Raw genomic sequence first — 18,520 nt, forward strand, 5'->3', positions numbered from 1 at the left:
AAGGAGCAGAGGGAGAAAGAGAGAGAGGGGGGGGAGGGGGTGTAGTGGAGTGGATAGACCGGAGAACGCGCCGTTATACTAATTTGGCAGGCGCTCGTTAACGACCCCTTTGAGGTCATAACTTTTGCCGCAAGCTCGACGCGTATGCGAGAGCGCGACTAGTGGCGCGAAACGCGCGCGATGTACCCGGTGTGTGTCCCTTCTCCATCCCCCTTCGGTCTCTTTCTAACCGCGTTGTCGCCCCACTACCGGTGGTTTCAACAGCGCTTCAACACTACTCGGCAGTCAGTACTCCAAAAGCATTGCGGTGCTTTCGGTGACCCTCCCCTTCGTTCCCCCCGCATAGTGAACCCTCTTTCAACCCTCCCTCACCCTCGAGGGTGAAGGGTGGAAGGAGGAGGGGGGCACGCACGTTACTCGGCGAGCTTCGGAGCGCATGCTCGGCCAATCAGCGCGCGCGGCGCGCAACATAATCGCGCGTTCGCGGGAGGGGATGAGAAACGTGCTCTCATCTCGCGGACGCTTCTCGAGGAGCTTTTCCGCAAGCTCAGTAAGCGCCGCGAGCTCGCCGTGGCCGGAAGCGTTTCGCGGCTGTTACGCGTTGACACGCAAGATTTAATCCTCGCTCATCTGGCGAGCGTGGCACTCGCAAGTTCTGAAATTTTACACGGCGAAAAGTTTGGATAAAATAATAAATAATAAATCGTGATATCTTGCTGATGTTTCTTTCTCCGTCAATTTGCGCGATTGACTTGCGTCAGGGCGAAATATATGCACGGTTCTCCAGGAAATTACTTTACGGAGGTGTAAAGGGGTTGTTTCATTAAACTCGAGACAAAAATCGTAACATTTTGTTCAGAAAAGTGAGAGAGAGAAAGAGAGAGAGAGAGAGAGAGAAAGAGACAATTAAGTTTGAAGCCTCGCATCCCCTTTATGTTGAGCCAACGCTTTGATCAAAGATAAAAGTTCGACTTATTCAATGAATAGAAGGAACGTCTAGTTACGCTAAGGGGCACTTCAACTTACTTTGCTAAGTTACGTCAAACGGATCTTGTATTGAGGAATCGCGAGGTCGCTTTCGGCGAACTGACGTCATCGAGAACAAGTAGATCGAGGATTCACAACGGGGGAGAGTATTATCTCCCCAAGGCTAAAGGAAAGAAGCCGAAGGCGAAACAGCAACACACGGAAAAGGAGCAGAGAAGTGAAGGAGAAGCAAGAAGAGAGAAGAGCCGAGAGACGTTAGAGGGAGCATCGAAGGCGAAGAACGAGAAGGAGGAGGAAGCTTCGAAAGCTCGAGCCTCGGGGTTATTAGGAGAGGCAACTTAGAATTTCGATCAAACCACTTTCGGGCCGCAGTGGTTAAGAGCCGATTAATGCGATCGGATCTAATTAATCAGCCACTTCGCAGTCGCAACTCACTTTTCCGTCTGACGATCCTGCACGATTTCCAACGTCTATTAATCGAGATATCGTTATCGGAGGAGAAGGAAGAAGGGTGAATCGATCTCGTCTCGATGCCGACTCGAGATATCTTCGGTATCACTCAGATTCAATGATGAAGGACGTAGCATCCCCGAGGAACGTCTTCGTACTTGTTATCGACTGATTGATCAGAGTGACTGATCAGACGAGGGATCGTTTCCAACGCATTAGTCGGACGATGCTCGATAGAGGCACGTAAGGATCGCACCTGTTTCTTGACGCTTTTCTTTCGCCGAGGGAGACCTCCCGGGGAAGCAGCTAACAAAGATGTGCGCGAGATCGTTGCTGCTGTGCGTCCTCGGTATCATCGCTGTCGTCAACGGTGAGTCCGCAACAATATTAACGTATCTCAGCTTCGCAAGTTTATTCGCTCGGAAAAAATAGTTTTCCTCTCTGAGAGAGAGAAAAAACTTTATAGCTAGACAAAGATTTTTCGTAATTCCATATTTTTCAATTGGAAAAATAGAATTACGATTTAGGGTCTCGATGATTATTGAATACGTTTAAAATATTGATTATTATTAAACACATTTATATATAATTATTTTTTAAGTGAACGAGAAGAAATATGAAAAAGGGCGACTTTTAGACATACTTTTAATCAAATAATCAGGGACATAATTCGTGCAAAGATTAATTAAAAATAAGCTAGAGGTAAATGAAGATATAATATATTAATTCAAAGTTTGCGAGACAATCTGCAATCTGGTAGATTGAAAAAGAGGCTTGTTTTTATAGACGCACACATAAATTTTGAGGCTTCGGGAAAATCATTTGTCACAACGAATGTGAAGTTTTTAAGCCAACTCGAATTTCGCGTGTAAATTTTACGCCCGGCTTTGGAAACTTAAGTAACGGCTGACCCATCATTCTTTATGTTTCTTGTTCTCCGGTGTGCTTTTCTCCGCATGGCGCGGTGCCGGCGTTGACGGGCGACACGTATGGACTTTGCAGAAAAAGAAGGACGCGAAAAAAAGAGAGAAGGAGAAGAGGGGAAGGAGAACTGACGAAAATGCTCGCTCGTCGAGCACGCGAGAACACGACCGTTTTATACATGGCCGCTTTTTATGGGGGTACGCCATATACGCGCGTGCCGATGCTCGTAATCTATGTGTGCTGAAATCGGAGGATGACGGAAAGAGACGGATAGCACGCGAGCGACTTTAATACGATGGGGCGAGAGAGAGAGAGGGCGAGCGAAAGACGGACATTTTCGCGAAGGATTAAAGAGGGATGCGAAAAGAAAAGGAAAAAGTAATATAAAGAGAGAGAGAGAAGGGTTTGGAAGAAAAATCGGTAAAAAGCCGGGCCAGGTTGAGGTTGTTAATACGTGCTAACGGAGCTCTCTCGTTGTGTAAACTTGGCGAAAAAAAAATACTAATATTTTCGCTGTTTCAATGTATCAGTGGCAAAAAAACGCGGACGATCGGAATGACGAAAAATTACACTGAAGGCGAATGTGCAGGATAAATTGAAATATGACCGCGTATATACATACATATATAATAATTTTCTTTTTCAGCGGTTTTCAAATTATACACACACACAGCCACATATATATATATATATATTTATTCGAGTTGCTTCGCTATATATTTATTCCCTTTTTTTACCATTTGTTTAGAATTTCTGTACGGAAAAATATTTCTGAGGGGAGAAATATTTTCGCATTTTATATATTTGCAAAATATATCCATTTATAATTGCGATATTTTAAATAGTTTGGTTTAGCAAATTTCTCCTAAAGTGTCATAACTTTAACACGAAAATCTTTTAATCTTAAAAAAAAATTATAATTAAAATAATCGAAAATAATTGCGCGATTAAAAATCTTTGCGATTTACTTGACAAACATCACAATATATGGAATATTGTTTCGGTGGCTTTTTATCGTAGGATATATCGTATATATATTTTATCATATTTTTTCCATTCGAAAAATTTTTTTAGTTTGGTGTGGATTCTGGCGACGTTTCTGTTTGTGACCGCGTTTATATTAATTAATATAATCCCAGCGGGTGTGTTAACTGCGGTTTGCGCGCGCGTGGACGTTGTTGCGCGAAAAAGCTAATTTCGAATATTTGCGAAGGGGGAGAGGCGCATTTTGGGTGGAATGTAACAACATTTTATAATTTGGATAATTTGTATATATAACAAAAGTATCGGTGTATTGCCTTCGCGCACAAGACAACGAACGTTGCGTTTTCGCCATTTGTTTGAACTCCGATGTAATTAATTAATCATGACGTTACGCTCGCTGTCACAAATATTTGAGATAAAAACGCATAACTGTGTGCATCGAGCATCGTGATTAATGGCAGGAATGAATACTCGGTATGTATGAACGATATTGAGAGCAACCGAAGGAAAATTTGATTGCGATTGAATAATTACTGGAAAAATTGGAAATATTTATTATCGAAAAGCGTACAATTGTGGGACAGTTGTGTGAAATTTTAAAAAATAAATATCATCAATTAAAAGAATTTAGGATAAAAATATTTAAAGACCATGCAATATATTGCATAAAAACAAAATATATAATTGACCGGTTATTTATTCTACTATGTTATTTTTTATAATATACGTTTGCATTTCCTTACCGAGGAAGAACGAAACACGGGGCCAAATTTCGGTCCCTTGCGATTCGATTCTCGATTCGAATCCGCACGAAACTGTCGGATATTGTCGGATTCGAACCAATCATCGTCAGCAGGCTGCACGAGCGTGATTCCAGGCGATAGAAAGCATAGAACTTGCACGTTATATCCGTCGTCGCCGGAAATCTAGTCTTCCTCCTCGTATTGGCTATCGTACAAAATCGACTATCGTCCGAAGACGATGCTCGGTTCGATGACGAATCGGGCTCTCGTGTTAAAAGGATTTTAAAGAAGTATCCGGGAATTGAACGCTCAACACGTACATGTATAAGCGTGAGTCGTGTTTTCGCATACATCGTATAATGCAAACGTATACGAACTACACTATCGATCCAAAGTACTGCATCACTTATAGAAAGAAGGAAATTGTTGCTTTGAATGAACAAAAATATTTATATTATAAATATTGCCAATTTATTCAACGTCATGAGTAATTATTTTAATTATATATTACTGTTATATATATTATTATATAATATATATAATATATATATATATATATATATTATTTTATGCTTTAATATCGTAAAATATAATAACAGAAATATGAAATTTTTGATTTCTTAAAATACTCTTCTTTGTTTTCAATTCATTCTTGGCAATAGTTTTGTTAAAATTATCGATATTGATTCTTATTTGCAGATATCCCTACAAGTGTTGACGGAGATTTAGAAGGGAGAAAATAGATAAAAAATAAAGAAACTTAATCATTTAATTAGGCGCGCGTTTTCCATATTTTTTGGGGGTGAAGCGATACTTTTAACCGGTACTGTAGGCATATTGTGCACTCAGATTTATGTACACAAAGGGGGTATTTGCATAAAGCGAGTCGTGACACGATATGATGATGACGACTCACTTATTAAAAGGTGATTAGCGTGGATAAATTTTGTCGCTCGACTTTTACGCTGACGATTTCGTGTAAACTTGTTATTAAGGCGTCGACCAACGTCACGGTTTCAAGTATTTGCATGTTACAATCCTAAAATCACCGGCAACATCTGCATCACGCAGCGTGCTGTGTATTCGTGATGTCTTTAATGACACGTGCGCATCAGTACGATTGACAGTTCGACTTCAGTTGTGCCGACAGTTGCACAAATAACAATTCGTTCGAAATCATGGACATCGTGTGACAGGTGAAATAAATATCTCGGACTACTTTCTTAGAATAGAACGATCTTTATTCATAAATATTATATAAGTATTATTTATAAATATTAGAAAATTACATAAATTATGTTGAATCTTTTTGGATGATTAAATAGGACCTGGAGAGAGCCGAATTGAATCGAGAACTTGAAATCGATATTTGTATCAATAATCGCCGCTATATTAAACGGCAGAATAATTATCAGGAAGTTAATATCGAATCAGCTGCGATCGCGGCGCGTAATGTTAGAACCTTATTGGATAAATTAGCGGATAAAATCTAACGAGACAGACTCAATTATATCGCGGTATAAATGTAAAATGAAACGATAATAGATATTACGCGGGACGGGAAACGATACGAGCAATTTGAGTGAACTTACTTGAATTCTCCTGCGTCGTGAGAATTCCTCCTGTGAATTTTACGGTGGCCTTTTTCCACTTGGCAGATTACGAGCGTACATCCAGGTGAAAATGCTTCCTTTGGGATACGCGGTCGCGCACGTGGCACGGGAATATTGTTAAGAAACCTTACGCAAACAATATATAAGAATAAATAAAGGATACCAAGAGATAGTCCTTTCAAAGAGAACTCTTGTTTAATTCGATAACTTGTCGAGCATCGAAATTGAGGAATTTTATTAAATTTTATTAAATAATTTATTATTAAATAATTTTATTCTTCCGTGACAAATCTAGTTGATCTTTTATGCATTTTTAAGCAGATTGAATTAAACAAAAACAAACATTATACGCATGATATTTGCTGGTGATTTCCCATATCCGCTCGAGAATATTAAATCGTCAAGCTAAACACAGATAGGAGTGGCATTTGCATCCGATTAATTATTGATACATGAGAATGATAATGACATGGAATACCTGTCACGCCATAGTCATCGAGTTAATCATTAAATGAATAGCTCGGGGCGGTAGTAGCACGATAAGCCATGAGAGCCACATGAGAGTAAACCGCGTGCGCGACGCCCTTAGCTCATATTCCCATTTATTAACGAATTAGTGGCACGCATGCAACGCGTCCGCGCCATGTTCTCGTGCGTTTTCGCGCATTTTTGCGCGTCACGGGAAATTCTCTCGAGCGACGATAAAACGTTGTATGCGGAATTACGCGGAAACGCGAAACAAATTCAGCGGCATGCGCGTCCGTCGTGCGTTTGGAGAAAAATACGAGGCTCGCTCGACCAATGAAATTATACATATACACACGGTAACTGATAAATTGAGACGCGCGGATAATTCAGACGAGTAAAAATGTAAATAGGAAAAACAATGTTCTTTTTTTCAAAATACGGTTTTTCGTGATAACACCAACAAGCTTTGTTTTCTTTTCAAAATTTTGTTTTTTTTCCGGACATTTATATAACATATTTATATTTTGATTATTACACACAACTGATTTTTTATTATTTTTGATTTTTAAATTACCGTCACTATTTTAAATATAGCATTTTCATTGGCTATATAGTAATTATGTAATTATTTTGAATTAGGTAAATTCTTTTAAAATAAGTCAAAATTGAATTTGAATGAATTATCTTTATTATAGATATAAAAATAGCTTAGAATTTTAACAATATATTTTCAGTCACTATTTAAATATAATAAAAAACTAAAGGTCTATATTTTTAATTTACTTTTTTAAAAGTAATCGGAGTAATAAGACTTTGAAATTAAAATGATACCAAACATGACATAATTCGAGTAATTTTCAGTTAGATGTGTAATAAAAATTTTATGCATGTCATGTTTAATGTAATTTGCAAAAAGGTATTCATTAAAAGTGCTTTCGAATAAAAAATAAGAAAGGAATAAATAATAAGAGTTTCAAAGAGAAAGAGAGAGAGAGAGAGTATTTGTTAAATTACCAAAAAAATACGAAGAAAAATAATAATATATTAAAAGAAATAATGAAAGGAAACAAATTTGTTTTTTCCAACATTTGTTTTCTATTAGAAAGAAAAGACGGATCTTTTTTACATCTCTACGAGAGGCTCCCTATTTCTCATTTCTTCTTATCATTCCGCAAACTCCCCGTCCGCCCTAAGCGTGCAAAAACTCCGCGAATTACGGCGAAGCGAGGCAGGTTGATTAATTACGACACCGACGACGTGTGTGCACTCGCGTGTTGTATCGGTCTCGACGATGCGACGTCGAGACGACGATGACGACGACGCGGGCGTCTTTCCGCATGGTGTATTATGAGCGCGAATATTCACGAAAGGCATCCCCGATGCTTCGTATGAGTATTACGAGAAATGCGACGATAAGATGACGCCTGCGGATGCAAGTGCACTCGCGTATTTGCACGTATATATACATGTGCCACACGTGAGTCGAAATGATGCACTAACCCTCGACTTGGAACCTCGAGTCCCGTTTGACGTTTGTGAAAATCACCATTAATCCAATTTTAATCGAAAAAAGTATCACTGATTTTTATTCGGAAATAGAGATCTTATTTTAATCACAGAGCACGAATTTAAAATTTTAATCATTATTATTTCTACCATCAAGGGAACAAATCGTCGGCGTCTCTCTCTCATTTTTCATCCAGCGGATAAAGATGCATGAATAAAGCAGCAAGCAGGATACCCATACTTTTTCTCCTTTTCTTCTTTTCGAATACGTAGTATATTGGATTATTTATCGCCGTGATGCGGTCGAATTAGATAGCGAAACGTTCGCGTATGTCCACTCTTGCGGGTGTCCCTTTTTTTCTCGTTAGCATATCCGATATAACGGCCGGGGATCTCACTCGAAAATGAAAAGGATTTTGGAAAAAAGCGTGCTAAGCCGCGACGAGGGAAGGCGTATATATGGCAAATTGAAAAATACGCGAGTACCGCGTAAATGCTGTTTTTCCCTCCTTTTTCTCTTTCTCTTTTTATTTTTTTTTTCATCCACGAACGAGAGAGGGTTTCCGGGCTACCGCCGCGTCGGCGATGGTGCGTATATTCGAACGTCGCCATGGTTTATTCAAAGCGTAATCCAAGAAACGGGGGGCAGAGAGAGAGGTCAGGAAATAATTACTTTACTGCCAGATTCACTCGGGTTATATTTTCACGGTCGCTCTTTTCTCTCCTCCATTTTTTTTTTCCCTTAAAGCGAAGGGTAAAACACGGGCGGGCGTATGATCGATAATGCTGTCGCGATAAAATCAAAAACGAAAAACATGTTTTTTTAAATCCATTGACAGACGGATCTAAATATGCAATATATATCATGTGCTTTTACGATTTAATTGCAATCCTGGATTTTGACATTTAAACTTACGCATTTAATTCTGTACTATATTAAAGTGAAAGTTTTTTTTAGATTTTGTACGCGATGTATTTTGCACGTAAATCACTCCATGACATTTCGCGACATTTAAATCACGATGCTTATAGCCTTGGCAATGAAAGCGCGCGAATACGGTAGCTGTTTAGCAAGATGAATAATTTCGCGTAATATTTTCAAATAACGTGGAAAATATTTCGTCGTTATAAATCGGCGTTTATTGCGAAGCACCGTGTCATTGTTGGCGGGTTATTGTTTATTTCGTGTATTTCGCTAAATGCAAAATTCCCATGGCTTTCTTTTTCTCTAAATTTTCAACGTTTTACGTTGATATCGAATAAAGAAAAAAACCGTGAAATATTACTTTTTCTCCCGAAAATGATTCAGTCGGCGTGGAAATCATATTCGAAACGTTTAATAATATTCTGTTGTAAACATTATCAACAGAAATGCTGGAAAATAATTTGCATCTCGAGTTTCCTTGCCGCTGAAATAAATAAAATATCTTGCGTTACATTCAAAGTGAGACAGAGATATTTTCATTTACCGGCAACAGTTGTAAAAGTAAATGTGGAAGTTAATAAGGCGGGGAAACGCAATTTTTATTCCGTAGACTGCGATTTAAAAGAGAGAGGGAGAAAAAGAAGTGACCATTGAAAAATTGCTCGTACGTATTCGAGATCCTCCTGAGATGATTAGGACGTTAAATCCGAGTGTTATTACGATTTCACGGCTCGGCCGAGGTCATCCCGGAAGGACAAGGATTATGGCTGCGGATATAGGATAATAAGGATCCAAGGAGGTAAAGACGAGAGCTCGGTCGTACGTGACTAGAATCTCGTGTCGAAGAAAGCTCGAATTACTTTGACAAACTTTGTGACGTACGTGCCCCGTCTCTTCGCAAAAGAGTCATGCTTGTTAGAAATCAACGGGACACATACGTACATATACGTATAGGATGTACAGTCGAAACTGAATTAATTTCTATTATGGCTGAAAACTACCTCGCGGAGATGTTTGAAACCTATACCTGTATTTCGCAAAACTCGCAATACTCGACGGGACACGGAGAAAATTGCATATCGCACGAGAGAAGTTCGTTTTAAAATAAAAGCTGAAATTTCTCTATTATATGTACGCGCCATTAGCGCGTACTTTAATTAAATGTTAAGGATAAGGATTAGATATCTTTATTTTCATCTGAATTTTCACGCGATGCTCTTGTGAAATAAAAATATATAGGGTAATAAAACGGTGTAATACCTCGCAAGAAAAAGTGTCCTCATTGTTCAGACATAATGAGCTTATCAATAAGTATTATTGAAACGGGAATTGATATAGATGACGTTGTACATTATTAACTGAGAAATCGCACAGAAGTATCTTGAATGCGATTTTACATTGAAATAATTACACTAAAAAAATTACGAAATTAATAATTTTTAGAAAGATGAAATTGTAATTTGCTGGCGAGTTTTAATCGTTTATTTTTAATTATTTTTTATTCTACAGAAGTAATTGGAGTTAATTATAGTTATATTTTCACTGTATTTCTAAAAGAGAGAGAAAGAGTATGGCTTATAAAATATAATCAGAGTTCCATACAATATCTTTTCTATTCGATATATAAGGATGTACTTTTCTTTAAAAATGCAAAAGTGCCCCACATAAGAATAATATGTTCTTTTATAACATTTTTTCTAACAAAGTAAAATGTATAAAAGAAAAATTACAAAGAATGAAGATATTGCTAGAAGCAATAACAAAGGTCAAAGCACTATAAATGGGCGTATAATCTTTGCTTTTTTAAGGAGAAATAGAGAAAAATGTAGTTATAAATATTCAATTAATATTTTTATTGAATAAAAATGTATGAATTTTCACGTTTTGTCGCGAATTTTATAATTGAAAAAATCGCTTTGTTGATGGTTATTTGAGGTGTTTTTCGGAAACACCCTCTTCAATATTTTCAAAAAGTTAATTTCATAATTAAGACACTATAATTAATGAAAAATTGGAGCAATTATTAATTGCGATTGTGATAAATCTTACCAATAAAATTTGCTCATAAATGTATTTTATATCGACTTAAGAAAATGTAGGACGTATTACATCACGCGTGCGTTTTACCCCACATTTCTCTAATATATTTCAAAAGTCATAAAATAATATTTCAGTAGAGTAAGTTTCCGCAATAGAGAGTATATATTATGAAATAAACGAAAAGGAGGAGAAAATAAGTTCCGATCCTCGTGTTCTCCGCCTCTGCCGAATGAATAATTCTCGCATTTCAACCGTGAAAGTCGGGCATTTCGCGATACAATACGACGAGCCGAAATTCGAAGTGTGCGCGAAAAGAAGCCGGAATACATGTAACTTTTACAAGATATTGTCGCGCGCTGTATCGCGACGTCGGCCAAGTTTTCCCGCCGAAAAGTTGGCGAGACAATGACGGGGAGGTTTACATCCTTCTGCTCCGTATATCCTTACGAGACGCGGAATCCTCGTGCGGAATTACGTTGGCGTGCGCCGTCTATATCTATCCGTCGCCGATAGCAAGTTTACATCTGCGATAGTAGTTGGAAATGTTCTCTCTATCTATCCCGTTACTTTTATTCCCGCCATGCCTCGGCGGCGATCTCCCTTTCGCCGAGTAACCCCATTGCCGACCCAATACTAGTACACCTCTATCTACTATACTCCCAGGCAAGTTACGACTTGGTCGAGAATGCGATCCCCCGGAATCCGACTTTCCTTGTTTGCCAGGATCGACCAGGAGGGACGATGGACTGCCCGTCGGAATCGGTAACCCGATATCAATCGAATCGGTCATTTCGAAAGGTCCGTGTCTCCGCAAACGGAAATTTTATAGGAGAGACAAGGGGACAGTAAAGTGGCTTTCTTTCCAACTCGGACGAAATTAATCAAGCGGCTGTGACTGAAAGATCGCGACGATAGATGTAGAACGTTTCGTATACATAGTAAAAAATAAAATGTTAATTATTAACATTTTTCACAGAAAGTCGTATGTTATTTATTGATAAACTAAAAATAATTAACACGATATTTAACATTTATTTTTGCTATTGTGATTTTAAGTGTAAAAATAACATACAGATTAATTAAAAATTACACGTAATTATTTTAACTTAAATTATTTGTAATAGAAGGATTTGATTTTAGTAAATTTTTCCAACTCGGACAAAATTAATCAAGCGGCTGTGACTGAAAGATCGCGACGATAGACGTAGAACATTTCGTATACATAGTAAAAAATAAAATGTTAATTATAACATTTTTCACATGTCCCAGAAAGTCCACTAAATTTTAAGTTAAAATAATTCATTCGTATGTTATTTATTGACAAACTAAAAATAATTGACACGATACTTAACATTTATTTTTGTTATTGAGACTTTAAGTGTAATGTAAAAATAACATGCAAATTAATTAAAAATTACACGCAAAAATAGTTACAATAACTCGTAAGAAATATTGAGGATATTAACGTATAATAGTAATTATTTTAACTTAAATTATTTGTAATAGAAGCATTTGATTTTAGTAAATTTGATTATTTTTGTATGTCAAATTCAAGATTATTTGAAGATTCAGTTTAACCTTTCTTAGAATGTTAAATTGACTTGAAGACATGTTGATTAAAATGATTATATTAAGAATACTCAAAATAATATTCCATTTCTAAGAGACATATATAAAGTGTCAAGTTATGAAGGTGATATAAATATAACGCATGGAAACGTTATAAAAATAATAATATATAAGTTGTATGTTAATTTTACATTCAAGTACTAATCAAAACGTGGTAACACAAGAAAATTTCAACATATAGACGCGCAATTTTTTACTGTGTATATATGTATATTTATAGCGAGTCCTCAGACGAATTTTATGTTCGTTTCGTTCTAAAATAGCATCCTCCATCTTTCTCTTATAAACGTTTAAATCGACGTAACGGACGTTCCCAGTATTTTGTGCGCTTTAAATCGATTAATCGCGATGGGAACCGGTTGCGTGTGTAAGAACATTTCGGCGGCGATCACTTGAAACTTTGGGCAATAAATGTCGAAGACCTATTACGCGAAAATTACACGAAAATTTAGTTTCGACAATTGAAATTTCAAATCATTCTTCACAGGCACGGAAAGTTTCACCGCGTTCGTTCGTGCGCGTTAGTTTGTGTTAGAATTATCGAAATAATTCTTCCGCTGCTCTAGAAACCGATAATGTAACTCTCGACATCTTATTGTAGAACCTTCGTCTCTTGTTGTTATCAATATCTTCGCTAATGTCACTCGCGACTTACGACTTATCCTTCAATCCGATTTCCTCCAGGGAAAGCTATATACGGTTTCATAGATATTCACACGGATCTTAATTATATCTCGGGATGCTGAAAATAATGTTTCGAATAATGAACAACGTTGTTCATTATTCAATAATATTTTTATATTTTTCGATTCGACATAATACTAGAATTGAATATAAATTTAACTTTCACTGAAACTTTAAGTGACAAGAGAACACGAATGAATCCATTTTACGTGAGAGCATAAGGGGGAATATAAGAATATATAAGAATATGAAATTTTTATATAGAATTTTTATATAGATTGTCTCGATTAATTTCTATATCCAGAATTAATATTGGAAATTGACAGATGGAAAAGTTTGAAATTCGCATTGGAACAAATGTCGTCGAGCAAGAGAAATAAAAAAAATGGACCTAAGGAATTTAGATCAAAGTTTGTTTAAAGTTACGTCGCATTGATCACGTTAAACTTTTATTCAAGACAGCGAAATGTCAGTAGTAACGGATGAAACTGGTCAGCCTTGCCCGGGACACGGTCGTTCGGCGCGCATTCCATCGACCCCAATGTGTCTGTTTCCCTTCGCTACTTTCGCAGGGTGTTTGGAAGAGCAGGGACAATAACGGGGGCCCATAATAACTCGTCGTAACTGAAATAAAAGCACACTGGCCGGAGATGAAATGAGCCGGTGGGAAAATTGCGGAATGCGCCGTGATGCATATAAGTCCTCATTTGTTTCAATTTGCGAGACGCTCTCCCCTCCGAATGTACTTTTCAACAGCCCTTTCCCGGTGTAACCCTCCGTTGATTATTGTTGCTTGACTGACGGAGCGGCATCCCCGCGTATTGTCAGTCAGCTGAGAGGGCGGATTTTTGGCGCATAAATTTCAACGAGCGACCTCGTAGACAATACGCTTTTCTCGAATTGTAGCGGAGGCTGCGATGCTCGCCTTAATCATACATAAGGAACGTTCTTTTTTTTATGCTGATCTTTTTTTCCCGACTGCTCGACTAGAAGCATAAACGAGAGAGAAGTTGTAAACTACCAACACAAAGGCTACGTACGAAACTCACTTCTACTTTATGCCGCGAGATTTCTTAACTCTAATCCACAGTCTATTTTCTTTGAAAGAATTTTATATTGCATGCTGATTAAATAAAAGATTGAACTTTATGGTAGCAAATAATATTTCTTCTCTTTACGTGAAAATATATATTTATTATTTAGAGGATAAAAGTGTAAGTTTTTTTTTTATTAAAAAAAAAAAGACAGAAAAACAATGGCTCGAAAATGCATTCGTGAACGATGGTGAGTCACATCGGGAAAACTTGGGTGTTAAATAAAACGCGGTCCTGCGGGTATTGCGATCGGATGATTCATGAATATCGGCTATCGTCTTCGCGGTGACCGCCATTGTGGAGCTTGATGCATCCATCCGCTCGCCTCTCCCTCCCACCCCTCGCCGGCTAACAACGTCCAACCTTTCCCGACGATTTTATTTTGCCCCATTACCTCCATATCGGGACGAACCGGCGCTGACGTCATCGAGTTCCATCAAGTTGCCAATTTTGCACTTTTCTCGACCCTTCGTCAACCATCCCCCTGGCATTGCATCTTCTACACAAAGCTCCTCTCGCAGCTGCTCCTTTATCTCGTAAAGTCTTGGCATTGAGCATTGTCCCTCGAAATAAGTCGCGCTCAACTTTTTGCTCTCATATTAATAATGACGTATTCGATTTAATTGTTGAATAAATAGATTTTTCGGAATTTTGCGCGATTTTTACTTTAGTATTCTACTTATTATATAGTTCAAGATGTAAATTTTTTTTTTTTTTTTTTTTTTAATAGAAAACAAACGTTGAAAAAAATAAATTTGGTTATTTTCATTATTTTCATATAATAAAAAAATTTTTAAATGTTATTTTTTTTAAATTTATCTTCTTTTGAAGATAATTTAATGAATTAATGACATTTTTGTAGCAAGTTAATTTTTATCAAACATAGATTTCAATTAGATGCATGATAAAAATTTTTATTATGCATCTAAAAATTATCTGACTTATGTCATATTTAATATCATTTCAATTGCAAAAATCCCATTCATTCATTAAAATTAAAAGTTTAAAAAAGATTAAAAATGTTAAAATTTTAGCTTTTTATTATATTAAAATTACATTTTTGAAAAGTTACAAACTACATTTTTTGTATCTATAATAGAGACACTTTTTCAAATTTAATTTTGATTTATTAGAGAATTTACCCAATTAAAAATAATTATATAATTATAAAGCCAAATGGAATAGGATTTATATTCCTAAAATAATAATCATTAATTTAAATCTATCTTCAACATAATCAAAAAATAATAAAAAATCAACTTGCAATAATCAAAATATAAAGATATGAGAAGCTGAAAAGGAAAGAAAATTTTGAAGAAGGAAGGCTTGTAGTTTTTGTTTCCACAAAGAAACTATTTTATGAAAAAAAGATTTTATTTTTTTTCCTATTTACATTTCTAATTAAAGTGATTAACTTATAGTTAATCGTAATTAAATATAATAAAATATATTAAAGTAACATTTAACATTTTGTACTTTAATCGTAAATTATAATGTGATTGAATAATTTTGATTATAATTCCATAATCGCGTCTAGTGTAATGAAAATGGTGGGAAATTACTCTCTTCTTGTATTTTTTTGTTAAACTATGCTATAATACATCTGAACTACCGAGAATATAACGTTACTGCCAATTTGGCGTGTATATTTGGTACGAACTTAATAAATCTATGGCCTCCAGAAAATCAAGCCTTAGGGTTGAGTGTGATAAAGTTTGTGTGTTATTTGGAGATACATTGCATACTACAAGACAACAATTTCCCCAAGTTTGTTTATGACGTCTCATATAGATAAGCTAAACAAGGATAATGTTTGTTGTTTGGTAAGAAGCTTTACGCATTTCCACTGAGATAAATTGCAAGCATTTTACGGAAAGGATAAATCGAGATGTAAGAGATTTAATGGGTCACATGTCAATTTATATCTCCGATTTTGTTTATATTTTACTTTTACGTCATTTCATGTAAGCTAATAAGATTATTGTATTCCTTTTTTAGCAGATTATGCGATAAATATAATATCAATCTCTTTTTATAGAAATTTTGATGAGAATTCTAAATGAACATTTCTTATTGAAAATTAAAGAACTCCGATAAAGTAAGATTCAGTAGCGTAGAGAATCAGATAAGAAGATCTGACTGCTTCAGTTAATCCTACGCGGAGTCTATGAAAAATTGAAGCGAAAGAGAGTTTTAATATCGAAGAATTAAAAAGTTGCGACACCCAAACTATATAATCTCGCATTAGATTTTCGTCGAGGCAAAATAGATCTGTAACTCTCTTCGACGGATAATTTGCAAAATTGCATATTAACATCAAGATTGATATCGTATTCCGGTAAGATTATTCCGGAACAATTTTTACAAAGTATGACCATTAAGGTTCGCGTTGCGGCAAGAATATTTCCGCGCGAGGAGCTTTAATCTCTACCGCGAATCACCTTTGAATATTTTATCCTTAACGACCGGGGGCTAAAACAAGACCCATTCGATATTCGCGTTATTAAACAGCTTCGAGTGCTCGTTAAAATCCGAATTTGAGCTCGCGACGCATCATCCTCGTCTCCTTATCCTTTCCTGAGACGGCTTTGCAGAATCTTACCGTGGAAAATCGAGCGAATAATTCTTCCGTCGCGAGATATACCGTATGTTATGTCGCATATATGCATGCGGGACTGATCGACGAAACCGCCATGCTTGGGAGAAAGAGCGCGGTTTTTCGCGTCACCATGTATATTTTTTTTCCGCCTCCGTGTCTGTTATACGCATACGTAACGTCCGTTCGTCATGATGCGAACGCTCTGCACGAGCCTGACGAGATAAATGGCAGACGGTGGCGATATATTCGCGAAGAGCGAGGAGGGGTGGATGTGGATTTCGAAAGGGGAGTTCTGCGGGGAGGAGGAGGGGGGGGTGAAACAGAGGACAGTCGCGTTAAGAAGAGAGTCCGTTTCAATTCAGATAGTGGGACGCGTCGGGCTTTCGGGGGCAACGATCGCCCCCGTCTCCCCCTTTCCTCCTCCCCCTTCTCGAGCAGTGCGCGGCAAAAAGCGGGGACCGGGGCGAGGAGGGTGGCCGAGGGTAACCCGGCGAGCAGATAACGCGGGTGAAATGTGCACAGGCATTATTTTCCCGAGTAAATGTGGCGTAATAGAAAAAAAGAACGAGAAAGGCCCCCGCCTTTGGCGGGGCGGAGGGGAAAGGGAAAAGGGGGAGAGAACGGCGGCGGCGGTAACAGCACCCTTCCCAAGTTATCCGGACTTTATTTCGCGGGGGAGCCGGGGGGTGAGAGGGGGAAGGGGGGGTCGGCGGAGGAAAGAGGGACGCGCGCGTCAGGCAATTCAACTTGATGCTGTTGGACGGGAGCGAGTGTGCAATGATTGAAGACCCCGTTGCGCAAGAATCAGGCAAGTTCGCAAATGTTAGGGGCGAGATTCCGATCAGTGGCGTTTCAATGAAATGGAAATGGATAGAGTTGTTCGACTAGCATTGAATTTTATTCGCGAGCCTTGCGAAGAATTGTGTACCTTTGCAATGGAATTTGCAAATATTTATTCAACATTGTTGAGAGAAAATTATTATATTGTATATTAAATAAATAATTATTATTATTTCAGGTAAATTGAGGTAGAAACTGGGTTAAAGAATGAGAGCAATAATTAAGGCACTAATTGATTGTTTTTTTTTCTGAAAATTCTCCTTGTTGCGGTTCTTTTTTGGATCATTTTCAGTACAAGGCAAAAGAAAATTGACTTGATAACGATAGAAAAATAAGCAGATTACAAATAATGATTTAAACATATAAATTTTTTTCTTTTCTTTCTATATATTTTTATGTAAAATTTTTTACTTTGATATTCTAAGCTTTTTTTTATCAAAATGATCATTCTAAATTATCATCTCTTAGAGCTAGAACCAATAAAAAATTTGCCATATATGAAGTTTGAAGGCAATTTTTTTGTCACATAAATTATTGAATGATATAAGTTATATTTTTTTTCGTTTCTGTATATGTTTAAATCATTATTTATAATCTTCTAATTTATGGAAGATAATTAAAGAAGAATTTCCAAAAAAACCCAATTAATTTACTTCTTAATTATTGCGTCTCTTAAGTATTGCGTACTTCTCATTTCTCTACTTTCTATTTATTATTTGAATTTATTTATTTAATATATTAGAGCATTTATATTAGAAAATTTATATGGGACAATTTTTATTATATTATAATAATTTATTACGTTATAATAATATATTAATATTAAATTAAGAGAATTTACATTATTTTTATTTCTTATTTGTTATTTTAAATATTCTCTAGCGTCATCACGAAACATATCGGGGATTTAAAAACGCGAGCGATAAAAATTAATAAATGCTCGCGACGCATTTCGGCAACGAGCCGTAGAGAATTATTTTTATTTATGTCAAGAAATTGTCCGGATACTTTTCTCTCATAATATCTCGGTGTTT

General features: G+C 36.7%; 1 protein-coding gene across 3 annotated transcripts in view; it reads left to right on the forward strand.

Moving 5' to 3' along the window:
* Nucleotides 1-549: 549 nt before the first annotated feature.
* The window catches only part of LOC105256766 (carbonic anhydrase-related protein 10), a 156,572-nt gene continuing 138,601 nt past the window's right edge, over nucleotides 550-18,520 (forward strand). For all 3 annotated transcript variants that reach the window (XM_011266977.3, XM_011266978.3, XM_011266979.3), the window contains exon 1: nucleotides 550-1,807. In XM_011266977.3, coding sequence (XP_011265279.1) covers nucleotides 1,753-1,807 — 55 coding nt within the window. In that variant the 5' untranslated portion in view covers nucleotides 550-1,752. The remainder of the gene's footprint in view (nucleotides 1,808-18,520) is intronic.

This window comes from Camponotus floridanus, unplaced genomic scaffold, assembly GCF_003227725.1.
Source record: "Camponotus floridanus strain SB8 unplaced genomic scaffold, Cflo_v7.5 scaffold163, whole genome shotgun sequence".
Taxonomy (NCBI): domain Eukaryota; kingdom Metazoa; phylum Arthropoda; class Insecta; order Hymenoptera; family Formicidae; genus Camponotus; species Camponotus floridanus.